At 40.2% G+C, this 15,387-nt stretch overlaps 1 protein-coding gene and 1 long non-coding RNA gene across 3 annotated transcripts in view; both read right to left on the reverse strand.

Annotated features, from left to right (window-relative positions):
* Positions 1-3,369: 3,369 nt before the first annotated feature.
* The window catches only part of LOC143840168 (uncharacterized), a 75,412-nt gene continuing 63,394 nt past the window's right edge, over positions 3,370-15,387 (reverse strand). Inside the window, exon 2 of the long non-coding RNA XR_013232055.1 lies at positions 3,370-3,788. This is a non-coding gene — a long non-coding RNA (uncharacterized LOC143840168). The remainder of the gene's footprint in view (positions 3,789-15,387) is intronic.
* The window catches only part of CD99 (CD99 molecule (Xg blood group)), a 39,946-nt gene continuing 27,928 nt past the window's right edge, over positions 3,370-15,387 (reverse strand). Inside the window, exons 7-11 of one of the 2 annotated variants that reach the window (XM_077343332.1) lie at positions 13,519-13,542; positions 10,089-10,121; positions 8,940-9,047; positions 8,483-8,536; positions 3,370-6,108 (exon numbers count right to left, since the gene is read on the reverse strand). In XM_077343332.1, coding sequence (XP_077199447.1) covers positions 6,080-6,108; positions 8,483-8,536; positions 8,940-9,047; positions 10,089-10,121; positions 13,519-13,542 — 248 coding nt within the window. In that variant the 3' untranslated portion in view covers positions 3,370-6,079. The remainder of the gene's footprint in view (positions 6,109-8,482; positions 8,537-8,939; positions 9,048-10,088; positions 10,122-13,518; positions 13,543-15,387) is intronic. The other variant, XM_077343334.1, reaches the window with a different exon arrangement.

A 15,387-nucleotide genomic window follows, 5' to 3' on the forward strand; every position in this document is an offset into this window, starting at 1 on the left:
TCATATGATTACGTGTCATAAACATGCTTCACATTAATCCACAACAGATTTTCTCCACCCGGGTGATGTAAAGCTACTTGAGAGTTATCATTCACATCTTTAGTGGTTGGAAGCTAAGGAGTTGTTGTGGAGATGACTGTTCTTATTGGTTTTGCTGTTTGTAATATTTTTTAAAGGCAGAGAAAAGACAGAATGGGTGCATGAAGTTTGCGCACACTACCTCTTAACTGTGAAATTTGCCCTCAATGGAGGGCTATAGATAGTGCAATGAAATTTAATCTTTTTTTTAAATGCTAGAGTTCACAAATGCTTGTCAAAATGACATTTCTCTAGTTCAGGAGGCTACTGTATTAGTCACTAATCAATGGTACCTTAAGGCAGGGGCAGTCAACCTGTGGTCCTCCAGATGTTCATGGACTACAACTCCCATGAACCCCTGCCAGCAAATGCTGGCAGGGGTTCATGGGAAATGTAGTCCATGGACATCTGGAGGACCACAGGTTGACTACCCCTGCCTTAAGTGAAGGTCTGAAAACACCACCATCTAGAGAAAGTAAATGCTTGTGTGGAGTTCCTGTGAGCGACTGCATCACAAAGGGAAGGAGTATTCCCCTCCCACCGCCGCCCCCAGCAAGCCGAGGCAGTGTCTGCTTGAATGGATGAGGCTTCTGAGACATAAATGCCTTGTAAGAGTGGGTAAGATTCCACCTAGGGGGAGAGAAGTCTGTATTCTGGAGTGAGCCTTTTCCTCCCTGCACCTTGTGCTATGCCACTGGAAAAGAACAGCCACTCTAGAGCTATGAAGGGATAAAGTCTTCAACCACATTAGTTTGTAGAACAGCACTGGAATCTGGTAGCACCTTCTAAGACCAACAGAATTTTCCATGGTGTAAGCCTTAGTGAATCAAAGCTCACTTTGTCAGATGTGAGGGAGAAAGGCATTCACAAATCAGGTCAGGAACTCCACTGGTGGCACATCCATCTGGACCCTGAAGGAAACACAAGGCTGACTTTTCATGGGCTGGTGACAGAGCTAAAGAGATCCCCCCCCCCCATACACACACACATCTTGACTGAGGGAAATGACTGTGGTCTTAACCTTTAGCCTGATCATTGTTTTCCAAATATCAATCAGTTGATGCCCTAGTTTATTTTGGAGCATTTTCCACATTTAAAACAGATTAGTCAGGCTTGAGACAAGTGTCTGCCATGCATAACTGTTTAGCTGTTGCCTGTTCCCATAGCTGACACAAGTTTAAAACTGTCCTACTGCAGGGGAATAAGAAGTGCAGTTGCTGTATGCTGTCAGTGCTGCAGCTCCAGTGGGAGACCTGGAGGCAACTCTGTTTAGGCTGGCTAATGACATGGATGGGAATCCCCTTCTGTTGTGTGTGAGGTGCTTCCTCTGCATGAGTGATTGGCCAACATAACACATTTATTCTATGTCTGACAGACGGGTCTTGTACAATACCATCTTCATGTCATTGGGTTGCTCTTGCTAAGAGAGTATACATATTATGCATTGCATTTTTTTCTATAAACGCACATGGCTCAGAATTTATTTCTCCGTATTTCCCTTTGGGGGATTCCTTCTACCCTCTGTTTTCATGGCCCAATTATACTTATTATATCGGTGGATTTTAAGCTGTATTTAAACCACCATAACCTGGGACCGTAAACTGAACTGTGAAGTCATTGTGAGATTAGATCCATGTTAACATGGAAAATTCCAAAATCATGCTATGCTTAAGGTGCACATTATATTGAATGTGAAGTTTCAGAAACTGACTGCTGTGTGTATTTATGTATTGTAGTGTAGCCAGGAGATCCAAGGATTGACTGGCAGACAAGTTTGCCATTTCCTGTCTCCGCATCGTGACTTCTCATGTTCTTTGGGAGACAAATTTCTTCTGGCCAGGGATTCTGTCATCTGGGCATAGAATTGGGATGCTTTTGGGTGGGCAGGTAGTTGTGAGTTTCCTGCATTCTGGGCCACATGACCCTTGAGGTCCCTTCCAACTCTATGATTCTGTGATTCTATCACCCATATCAGAGGTCTCCCATCCAAATACTAGCCAGGGTCGGCCCTTCTTAGCTTTTGAGATCTGATGGGCTTGGGCTTGCTTGGGCTAGGTTTACTGCTGTCCATTTTAATGAAAAATATAAATTATCAATAGGTCAAGCTATGGGTTGTTGTTTTGTTATTGTTGCATGTACTAAATGCATTCTTCATATTACAAATATGGTTGACATGATATAGCATAATTGTGCGGATTGCAACAAATAATACAGCTCATGGAGTAGCATAACCAGAATTTGCTCCTGAGTTGAAAAGAAATTAGAAGCCAGATTTGAAGAAAGAATGAAACCTGGACATAGGCAAAACTCTGTCAGACTGATGGTGTGATAAGCATATATCTCCCCAGGCATGATTAACAGGCCAAGTACATGAGCAACTACCAGGGCCATCTTAAAGCAGATACAGCATTTTGATTTCCATGGGCTTAGAAGGGTGTAACTTGTTTAGGAGGGCACTGCAAGACTGATGCTGGCAAAAATATTCGGATTCTGTCTACAACTGTAATTATATGCTTATAGTCAGGCTTGTCACAATCTCACTGTATAACCAAATCTTCAGTATCTGTCAAGAACCCATCTTCAGAGGGAAGTTCCACTTAATCCCCCCCCCCCCGTCTGCTAAACCCTCCAAATAGATGGTTACTTCCTAAAGTCATCTCCCAAGCCCATTAACTCACACATTCCAGCTGATTCTGGTACGGGAGAGAGTAATCTGCTGTAATCCAGAAGCCCCCCCCCCTGGAAACAGCCCTGTAAATGATTAGTTATGATAAGCCAAAATCTACACTGTGGAAATGATTCCAGGTATGTAGACAGATGACATTCTTGTTTTTGTGTGCTTGAACTACCACTGGAACTGTCCCTTGTTTTCAAAACCCTTCTCTTGCATTCCTTCAGTAAAACTTTCTTTTGCTTTATGGTGTGTGTTGCTGAAGAGTTTTATGAACCAGACCCAGTTTAAATTTGGTAACACCGACACAGAAGATCTTGTTCCAAAGTCTTGGTCTGAGAGGGGAAAAAAATTTTTTAGACCACGGCAGGTCAACCTTGACAGTATCTTAAGGATTTTAGGTTTGGTTTTTGTTTAGTTGTGTTGAACTTGCATTTCCCAAATCACATAGTGGGTAGTGCTTGGTGAATTCATAGAAACAAAACAACCCACCCCACAGACATTACTCACAAACTTCTGATCGTACTCCAAATCTTTTTCTAATACATCCAATCCAGATTATCTCTACTTCAATAACCCCATTAAAACATGCAGACAAACAAACAAACAAACAAAACCAGGGTTTTTATATTGTTTTATTAAAAAAAAAGAAAATCACAATTCTTTCTTGATTACCAGTTCTTAGAGGTTCTCCCAATCTAAAGATTTGCAACTCCAACTGAAAGTATAACAACCCAAACAGCTATTAATCTATAAATTGTTTTAGCACATAATACTATACATGAAATACCAGTGGGAAGAGTGTTTGCAATTCACTTCGGGCCTAATGCCCTAAGCAAATGCAGGCTTATGGAAAAGTACGCCTCACCGAGTTCAAACATATATGATCACCTGACCTTCCTCCAGGGGATTCGGGGTAGCAATAATGGCAACTTACTCCCATTTTACCTTCACACCAGCTCCATGAAGTGGCTAGGCTGAGAGCAAGAGATGGCCTAAGGCCATCCAGTGACTTTAATAACAGAGTAGGCATTCAAGCCTTTTATCCCTAGTTGTAATCCAACACACTAACTACTATAACACACTGGCTCTCTCTTAAGGGAACTTATTCCAGGCAGGCCTGAACCAAACCCTGCTTGGAAATATGCCAGACTGATTCCTTAGCCAGCAATGCACACGATTTGTTATTGCTTCCGTGACGAAGTGGGAGTGAATGTGTTTTGGACAACTTCTTAATAGGAACATGTCAACATCTTCAGAATAAAGGGCACTCAGGTATTCACTTTTTTAAAAAAAGTTAAGGCATTGCTCTTGGTTTACAAAATGAAACTTACGATTGGAAATAAAATACTGCCACTAAATAAAAGTCCTTTGAAATTATATAGCTTGTAAACTTTACTTCCTGCTGAACTATTCTTAGTGCAGTCACAACAGCCCAATCCTAGACACCATTATTCTCAGTCTAACCCCTGTGATATTAAAGAGCTGTCTGAGTAGCTCCACGTAGCATTGCACTAACCACACACATTTTGAGGGGAACTACATCAGTTTACAGTGTGATTGCAAAGTGGTATTTGGTTTACTGTACCAATCAGACATTGGAAATGGACAAATGATTCATTTGTCGTATGTGGCTTATTCCTATCTTTTAACAGAAAACCGTCCCTCCATATTGGTTTTCTGCAATGCATATAGAGGAATCCTGTGCTAGAATTTGTCAAATTTGCATTGCTTAGTGAAGGCTAAATTTCAGAGCCCAAAACCAGGCACATTATAAAGCAAGATTCCATCCAATGGAAATAGTCCTTTATATTCCTCTACAAACCAATGTGGAGCACTTGGTCACTCCAGTGATAGTTTGTCTTAAAACAGCACTTCAGGATGAATTATTTAAGGCACCTGCAACTGTTATAGGAATTACAAATATTTGGAACAAATGGCTAATAAAGCTAAAAAGTCATGAGAATATCAAATGTGGGAGGAAATATAGAATAGAATTGGCATGTTATAGGTAACTTTATTTGTAATAAGGCACACCCTACAGCACAGACACAAGATGTTGGGCAGTTCCCATGAAGAACTGCATTTGTCAAATGAATTTTGGCATTCCAGCCTGATACAGCTTCAGGAACAGCATGTGGCTATGCAAAGGACCGAATCTTCAATTTATTTTTTAATTTGCCAGTGCATACAGATGAATAAGGGAAAGGAAAATCATTATAGGGCAGAAATATTCATTCGAATTATTATCTTTGCCTCCTAATCGTAACAAATACCAGAGAAGATTACTAAAAAAAAAAAAAAACTTTCAGAGTGACAAATATTAAGGCAATATAACTTATATAAGACCAACAGGGTTTAGTCAAGGTATAAGCTCTCGTTTACATGAACACTTTCTCAGTTCTTAAAAGTGTCACTACACAGCTACGCATTTATTAAGGCAATGTGTTAAGTAATACTTCGATTTCCCGCGGATTGGGTAGGAAGACAAACATCCATGACAAAAGGGGTTTTAACAACTTCCTCAAAAGCAAATATCTGGGTTTAAAAGCCCATTTCCAACTTTCTAGCAGCTTCTAGCATGGCCAAGAAACAGAACATAGGATGTGTCCATGGAAAGCCTGGTTGACTCTCTATAAATGGGTTTTTTCAGGGCCACCAGAACAAGGAAAATGTTAATATTTAATTCCCAAATGACATTTCCAAGCATACCCATAGGCATTTTTTACCAATGAAGAAAAGTAAAGGAACACACTTGAGGACACTGGCGTGATAAAGAGCACTAGTGGGTCAGACTTTCTTGACAGCAGAGGACTGCTCTACCGTGGATGCAATGTGTATCTGTGCATGAAACCTGAAGACACACACTGCATCAATAAGGAGTCATGGCAATATGCAGACTGCAATTCAGCATGAGTTATTCCAGCTGAAGCTTACTGAAGTAGACCAGAAAAACTCCACATTGGATTGCATTCGCTTGCAATGACACTTGCCCATCAAATACTAGGAGCAACATCAAAGGATAATTCAAAAGTATTCTCGCCTTTTAACATTCTTATAGCAAAAATCAGAGATGAGACTTCTGATAAAGGCAAACTATTTCAATGAAAATTATTTAAAAACCAATGAACAGTGTTTCTTCAGAGTTTGCCACAGATGACACAAATATTTGGATTTGTTAAAGCATCCTGCTCCCTCTCAAAAAAATTTCAGAAGAATTATTTTACATCTCCTTAGAGCTCCAAGTTTTGCTGTTGGCACTATGTGGTACTTGTCAGGGGAACATGCACATTTTCTATCCAGTTTTGCTGGTCTTTCCTTTAATTTCCATTATGATTTCTGCAAAAGAGTGCGTTGAACTAAAGAAAGAGAAAAAGTTTATTAAATATATGGTCAGTTGATATAAATACCAGTAAACATATTTTCAATTGATATAAATACAATTAGAGATATAAGCAGTATAGATGTTACAATTAAAATTCCTTGTAGCCTGACTGTAAATATGTTTATTCAAGTTCTGTTGAGTTCAGCGGAACCTATCTCTTAGTACGCTGGGTGGAAAAATCTATTGCCCTAGATGTCTGAAATTTCTTTAGTCTTCTTCCCAGAGCATTAGATAGCTAAATGGGACTGGATGAAGTTTTGCCCTGTGGGGAAACACCAGCAGGAGATCAGGTGATAGAGTATCTTGCTTAATTTGCTTTTAAGCAGAGGTAGCCCCAAAGGGCTGAATGCCATTTAATGCTGTGCAAAGAGTACTACTTCCCTCCTCCACCTGCCTATCGCAGCTGAAATGCTTCTTCTGTGCAATCCCAGGAGCAGCTGTTGTGACGGGGTGGGGGGGGGGGTGGATTGTGGATTGTTTTTAAATGTAACCCTCTGACTTGAAGTCAGGTGACTACTTGAAATATCAAGTCCTAGGATTGCTTTGTTGAAACCTCATCACTCTAAACCAGGGGTAGTCAAACTGCGGCCCTCCAGATGTCCATGGACTACAATTCCCAGGAGCCCCTGCCAGCATTCGCTGGCAGGGGCTCCTGGGAATTGTAGTCCATGGACATCTGGAGGGCCGCAGTTTGACTACCCCTGCTCTAAACCTTTGAATTCTTAGGGGCTGATGATGACCTACAAAGTGGCAATGGAACAAATGGAGGAAAGCCTCATTCATCACCATCATGAACATAAATAGCAATTTTTCATTGTTCTGTCTTTTACAGGAAGCTTCTTTGTTCTATAACAGTCCATGAGCCAAGTTAATTTTTGCTGCCTGGAGCTTCTGATATATAGCCTCAGTTCTGTCCAAATTCTGTTAACATTTCCCTTTAGCAAATTCTGACTAAGCTTTGTTTTATTAGTCTAATCCAAGGTCCAACAATGAGGGGGATGCTGTCGGATATCCAGCACATTCCAGTACGATGACAAATAACTAATTACAGAAGATGCGATTTTTCCCAATCAAGCTTTGATTGTTTCAGCCCTATAATTTTTAGATAACTTAATAACCCATATCCATCATATGTATTCATATCCCATTATTTATCACCCTAATTAATCAATACATTTATTATTTAAGGGTTTTTTAAACTATGAATTATTGCTAGCATAGGCTTTGCAGTTTTGTCATGAACCAACATATGAAAAACAAATAATGACAAATTTCAGTTGCCTAAATTTTGACTGTGTATTTTATGTGCCCAAGGCTTTTGCATCCAAAAACATACATATGCATTCTCTACCACATGTTCTCCTTTTACTATTAAGACATTATTCAAGAGGGTAAAAGCTCCCTGAAGGTGTGTGTGGATGGATGGACAGACGGACAGACGGACAGATTTATTAGCTTTTTATGATGTTTAGTGTGATTTTCAACTTAATAACTTTGTTTTCATTGTTGGTGATATTACCAATTTTGTGTTGTAAGCCACATTAGAAGCACTCCAGAAAATGAGGTTCAGATTTCCAAAAATAAACATAGCTGCTATATTCCTTTATCAAAGTAGTCTCCTCTTTTTAGAATGCACCCATGAAAGAACAATACAGTGTAAAAATATTTATATTTAGATGGGTACAGAAAACAGAAGTGGAACCAAAATCAGTCACACCTATCAATGAACTCCAGTGGCATGAGTAGAAGTTGGCATAGGTCAGGTTTTATTTCAACTCAGCCATGTCTCTGAAGTGACTTACTTTTTCTTCCTAATACTAACAATTCCATTGACTTCTGCGGGAGGAGGGGGTCAGGATTTCCCGAATGGGTGGGAGATAATTTTTATATATTTTAAAAATTTGTTAAACTTTTATCTGGCTAAATGACTATATATGGTCATGTCAACCCATTTCCCCTTCCCAAAATGGTCAAGAATGGGCCTGGAGGGGGTGGGAAGGGAAGGGCATGCACACAGTTATGCTTCCCAACCATATTCTGCATGATCACAACACTTCCAGGGTTTCTCAAAGCCTGAAGAATATTTCAGGGATGTCTCAAAGTTGAGAAAGGCTGCTCTAAGAGCTCAAAATGTCTGATCATCAAACGATAATAAAACTGTTAACATATATTAAATACTTATTGGAGATCGTTAATGACACATAATGAAGTTCTACTGCTGAAGTTAAACAGGCCTAGCCCTACAGGGTGCCATTATGGAAGACTTTGTAAAGACCCAATCCTAATTCCTCCTTGAGAGAATCATAAGCAATAAAAATTGTTATATTTGTATGGCAAGCTTTCCTTACCAGGTGGCTCAGCATGTGCTCCTTGTTGGTTTTCCATATTAACATTCTCTTGATCTGCAGACATAAACAGAGTTAAGACACCTACCATATTTACGTCACGGATTCACATACACACACAGTACCAGACTGCAAACCTCCAGTTAGGTAAGGCATGCAGTTTATTCTATGGAGGATTATCCCCTCTTAATGATCACACAAAGAGGGAAGGTGGTATGGTACAGCCTGATCTCATCAGATTGTGGAAGCTAAACAAGGCCAGTACTTGAATGGGGGAACCATTAAAGAAGACTTTGCAGTCTTCTTTGCGTATCACCTCTGCTTCATACTTGCATTGAATGCTGCTGGCTGGGTTCACCGTATGCTGGTCGTAACCAACAGCTGGGTTAAGCAGAGCATCATGGGAAACATCTCAAGGCAAGAACTGCCCCTCCCCCCCAAAAAAGCGAGAGAAACTCACCACTTGCTTTAAAGCAGAGCTTTTTCTTCTGGTAAGCTATGAAGCTCGACACAGCCCCAACCACTGCCAGTACTACTGAGCTAATAATGCCAGCTAGTGCTCCACCGCCTGTGAAAACATCATTCCCCTCCGTTAGAAAACAGATTTGACCTAATATGAATCCAAGTCCAACTAGTACATATCATATAGAAACTTGGGAGTAATTCTCAAAACAACTCATACATATACCAATCCAATACATATTTTAATCATTGGTAAATTATACTCTGTTCAAGAGATGTTACTCTCAAGTGCCGACAGAATTGCTGCCTTCGATATTAATTTCAACTGGAAGACAAGATTAGGCATATTTGCTGTCTTCTGAAACAGAGTCCTTTCACGATTCACTAATACCACAGAATTGGAAAGGAGACTTTTGCACAGCTCATCAAACAGGCATGGGAGGTCTAACTCCCCATTACTTGGCTGTGCTGGCCAGCAGCATTTCTAACGTAGCCTCACTTTTCTATTGAAATTTGAAATGCTGCTTCCAAAATCAATATATTATTTATCCCATGAATCCATGGCTGTAAGCAAAGTCACAGTGACTTGGCATTGGCTTCAGTCTGCCTCCCTAGTCTTGCTGCAGGTTTATGGAAAAGTAACAGAGGTTGGGTGACTTCAAGGAGAGGCGAGTATGTGAAATATGGGAACACCAGAAGAACGTGGAAGGGTAAATAGTTTATTTCATATATGCCTTGTCGTCATCCCCAATGAGGAACTTTAAAAGATTTCCTCATTCTATGATCCTCCATTTAAACCTCACAACAGCCCTGTAATTAATCTTTCCTCCTGAGAACACACATATATGAGATGAGGCATACAAGCCACTGAATGTACAGCACGCAAATATGCACCGACTGAAGCTACACAAGAACAGGCATTAATGTTTAGGTAACAGGATAGATCACAGATGATCATTAACAGCTAGAAAGATGCCACATGGCAGGCTAGTCATTTCCATATTACCAAATAGTGGGGATTTCCCCAATTAGTGCTTTTGGGTGATAATGATACATGGTATCATATCAGATCAAAAGGTTTCTGCAGCCAACCTAGCTTACAATCAATTAGAACTTTAAACACCGTTATAAAAACATACACACTCACCTTCGCCAGTGTTGGAATCGGCATCTTGACCACCTGTGAGAATAGTTCTGTTAGTACACTTTTCTTACAAAATACAAATCCCATTCTTTCCTGCAGTGCCTCAGGAAGAATAGCTTTTGGCCAGGGCTAGCAGAGAACACAACTGGCAGCCGTACTGTTTGCTAAAACAATCATCCGTGCGGGCCAAGTGCTTTTCCCAAGATGCATCCTTACTACAAAGCCCTTCAGACACTTTGTATAAAACTCCCATTTTAGTTGCCAGAGTTTTAACTAAGATGCTTTTATAATATGCTGCCTACCTTGTATTTTATCTTTTATAGTTTATTTAATCATTTTAAGATCTGTTTGGTTATGTAACCCCATTTTATTATTTTGTTGAAATTTTAAACCCTATTTTTATATGTCTTATACATTTTATGCCAATAAAAGGTTACTGACTGACTGTATAAAACTCAGTTTTTGCTCCCTTTCCAAATAGCAACTGAAAACAAACTGCATAACTTTTCTGAAACTGGCTGGCACTCTTTGCTGAAAATACCCCAAATCATCCCAGTATCTATCGTTTATCCTATGTCAGGGGTAATCAACCTGTGGTCCTCCAGATGTTCAGGGACTACAATTCCCATGAGCCCCTGCCAGCAAACACTGGCAGAGGCTCATAGTAATTGTAGTCCATGAACATCTGGAAGACCACAGGTTGACTACCCCTGTCCTATGGGATATTAAGTTACTTGAAAAAAAGTAACACCTCTGTAGTACTCTTTCCCGATTTTTTTTTTCATTCTTCATTTTACTGTGGCATAAAAATGCTGAATGGGAATATTTATGCATTGGAAATATTTCTTAGTTCAAGTTATTGCAATTCAGAAGCAACTTAGTTTGCTGCATTTACTTGGTACAATTTATGACCAGGAGTAAAATAAACACAGTATATGGAACCAATCACTGAAGAAAGAGGACATAAAACTTTTACAAATCAATACATTTAGAGCCTCTTGTGGCACAGAGTGGTAAGGCAGCAGACATGCAGTCTGAAGCTGTCTGCCCATGAGGCTGGGAGTTAAATCCCAGCAGCCGGCTCAAGGTTGACTCAGCATCCATCCTTCCGAGGTCGATAAAATTAGTACTCAGCTTGCTGGAGGGTAAACGGTAATGACCGGGGAAGGCACTGGCAAACCACCCCGTATTGAGTCTGCCATGAAAATACTAGAGGGCGTCACCCCAAGGGTCAGACATGACCCGGTGCTTGCACAGGGGATACCTTTACCTTTTTTAAAAAACTGTCTTCCTTATTAAGCATACTGATGTGTAAATACTGTAACAGGTTTTTTTTCTGAAGTAGTTTAAATTTATCACCAATACATTGCAGTAGCAGAGAGAGGAAACATCCAAATTGTCAGCACTTTTTTCTTTTTATCTTTCATTATCTTCATACACAGCTATGTCCTTACCAGTCACCAAACATGATATGGTATGATGCCTAAGTATACAATGAAAACATAGCTTAGACCAAAAAGAACAAAGGTTGTTTTATTTTGCCTTAGCCCAAATGAAGCAATTTTGATATGGTGGGGTCAATTCAGTACTTTTCAAATCTGGCCCAAATTGATTCAGCCACATCTCTATCACCTGAACCAATTGTTCAGTATAAGGATTCAGATATGGATGATTCAGGTTCAGCCGAAACACTTCTGCACCATTATAACTTATGGCGCCATTAAAATAAATGGGAAATTTGTCTATTTATTTTAAAATTTATATCCCGCCACTCCCAGTTAACTGGCTCGTGGTGGATCGCAAACAAAATCTCAGTAAAAACATACAATATAATCCCATTAAAAGGTGCATTAAAATCCCTATGGTGGCATCAGTTCAAATCCCATAGCACTAGCTATCATCCAGTATCAGAGAAACTCCAAGTGCCAGCCCATCACCCACAGCAATGGCCAGCTAGTGGGACTCACCAAATTCTAGATCTTCTATTCCTCAACTGCTGGGTGGGGTATCAGATCTTCTTGGTCTGGCCTCAACCATAGACTTGGCAGAAGAGCTCAGTTTTGTAGATCATTCGAAATGCTGGAAGCTCCACAGAGCCCTCAGTTTGTCCGGGAGCTCATTCCACCAGGTCAGGGCCAGGACCAAAAAAGCCCTGGTTGTGGCCAACCAAACTTCTCTGGGCCCAGAATCACCAACAAGTTACTACACGCAGAGCACAAAGCCCTGCGGGGGGCATAATGCAATAGGTGGTCCCTCAGATATGTGGTTGAGAGGGTGGGGTTTGAGGTAGAGGCACTAAATTTGTAGTATAGCTGCTGGGTGTAGTGTAGCTTCTTTTCAAAAGAATACCCAGGTTTCAACAAGATTGGACTAGGGGTCCAATTCTACAGGCACCCAAAGGCTAACCTCCATTGTTTTCTATGCTGGGAAAAAAGGACAAGATGACAGAATCACAACAGAGGTTGATGGGGTAACATCTTTGTGTGTCCATACAACTGGACCTTCTTAGCCAATTGTTTTGAAACCTGGGGATTCTCTTGAGAGACTCCAGCAGCTATGCTGAAAATTTAGTTCCTCTACCTCAAACCCCCACCCCAGAACACAGAATAGTAGAAAAGGCAAAATTTCCCATTGATTTTCATGTCTCCATACACTATAATGGAGTATCCGAATCACTGAATCTGCCAAGCTGCCGAATCACAAGTAAGATACCAATATTCAGCCAGTTTACAATATATGGACGGGCAATTTGACTTAAATATGTCTAAAAAGTACCCAAATCAGCATTACCTTGGATACTTTTGGCTTCTATGAACCAAATCTCCCATCCCTAGTCAATGGCTCTTAACAGTTAACAGGAAATGCCCTGATTTATTTTGATTCTGTGATGGTGCCTCCACAGGATGATTCATTGAGTACACTTAAGAAAAAGGAATCTAGAACACAGGATGGCTCTTTCCATTGTTTGTGCTTCATTCAGGAGTTTCTGGAAGGCTGCTTATTATTAATCCAAGTTATGGTTTTCCTGCCTTTGGTACATGCTTGAAAAAGCAGGCAGATGGCAACCTCCAGTATTTTGCTGTGGAATCCTAAACAGAAGTCAATCTCACTTTCAATGGGGCTCACTCCCTAATATTCTTAGGATCGTAACCTTTGCATTTGAACAGGTTGTACTGAATAGCTTTATGCAGTGCATTGCTAAAGGCAATAAGTCAACATACACTCTATTCTTTTTCAAACAACTGAATCAACTCACAAACATCACACAATCCCATAAAAAGGATTTTTAAAGGAGAGAAAGAGAAATATATGAAGTGCTAGTAGATCAGCAGTGTCTTGTGACAAGTCCATTCAAACAAATACTACAATGGTACAGCCAAATGGAAGACTCAGCAGTAACTACTTCACTTAACTTCGACCAAAGCCCACATACCTGCCGATGGGTTAGAAGCACGGCCTATGTTAAGAAACAAAAAATTGTGCATAACTGTTCAAAGCATAACTGAGCCACTAAATTATCACTTAGAAAATATAAGATAATCAGTTAGTTAATTAGTCAGTTACATATTAGCATCAAGCCCATTCTAGCTTTTAAGGGTTGCCAACCTCCAGGTGGTAGCTGGAGTTCTGGGATTACAACTGATTTCCAGGTGGTAGAGATCAGCTTACCTGGAGAAAATGGCCACTTTGGAAGGTAGGTTAAACCCCACTGAAGTCCCTCCCCAACTCCTGCCTCTAAAATCTCCAGGTATTTCCCAAGCTGGAGCTGACTACCCTTCTTTTTATAGTTAAAAAAAGAGAATAGCATTTTAAAAAATCTAACAGATGCAGCCTGATGCATGTATCTTGCATAACCAGCCCAAAGTTAAAGTGCAAAAATCATCAAGCCATTGATCATGCATCTATCCATTACAAGCAGTGAGGGAAATAATATCCAAGAAAAATCACTGAGGATTTTCATGCACCATTCAAATAGCTTAGTTTCCTTCAGGTTTGAGGACCAGAACCACCCCACTCTAGGCATGGGGCTCCGGTGCATAACTTGTCATTTCAAACACAAATAAGCTCTTAAAGGGAAAAAAAAAAGATATAATGTTCTCAGATCTAGTCACCATCAATAGCTCTGACAATAATACCCCAGGCTATAAAGCAGAAATGTTCTGTATAGAAAGACATGGAAGAAAACACAAATGAACTTCTCCACAGAGTGTGATAACTAACAGAATCTGATGTATGAACAACTGCTCTCAAAATTAGAACTTATGGGTTCTACAGATATTGTGTGGGGACTCTAGTGTTTTCTCACTTATACATGTAAATATTCTGAAGGACAGGCAGACTGTACCTCAAAAGGCAAAACAAATAACTATATTGCTGCAACCTACTAAACTTGACAGAGATTTGCCTAACCTACTTTCTGTCAGTAGTACATCCTTAAACTATCCGTCTAAAATCACAGAATCATAGAGTTGGAAGGGACCTCCAGGATCATCTAGTCCAATCCCCAGAAAGCAGTAAATTCACAACTACCTGCCCACCCACAGTGACCCCAATTCCATGTCCAGATGAAGCCCCCCCCCCCAAAAAAAAAGCCCGAATCCCTCATATGTGACCAGCTGGTTCTGCTGAGGCATACCCTCCAAATGGTCACAAATCAGGACTCCCAATCTGATTTATTACATAAGTTGGGGAGGGCGTCTTGCTGGCACCAGCTGAATTTCCATCTGGAGCAAATTCCTCCCATTGTGGATACTACAAAGTTTGGGTGTGGCCAGAGGTACAAGCCAGAGGGCAAGAGCTAAACACTTGTGAAACAGGCATATTAGCCCATGACTTGTATATGATGCTCTTGGGTGAAATGAGTCACCCAAGGTACTGAAGGTGGTTGTTTGTTTATATATATTGTTGTTGTTTTTTACCATTGTGAGTAACTTTAAGGAGAAAAGTGAGGTGTATGTGGCTTGTGAGAAATAAAACTTAACAGTGTAACTGGTGGTTGATGAATAGGGATAGGTTATTGCGATTTGTTTAGTGTTAGCATCTCAATTTTCAACAGGCTTTTCTTCCTGAAGGTTCATTCATTGTAACATGGTGAAACTGTAAAATGAAAGTTAAATTTATAGAGTTCAAGGGAACAGAGGGGACAGATATACTTTAAATAAACAAACAGCAGAGAATGTAGAGGAAGCCGAAAACAAATGAGCTAAATGGCTATCACTTGAATGGGAGTGTGGTTACTGTCTTCCTTTGAGGACACACAGTTTACAGAGTGCCAGGGTTTCATGATAAATAGCCTACAAGG

Source organism: Paroedura picta, chromosome 6, assembly GCF_049243985.1.
Source record: "Paroedura picta isolate Pp20150507F chromosome 6, Ppicta_v3.0, whole genome shotgun sequence".
NCBI classification, from domain to species: domain Eukaryota; kingdom Metazoa; phylum Chordata; class Lepidosauria; order Squamata; family Gekkonidae; genus Paroedura; species Paroedura picta.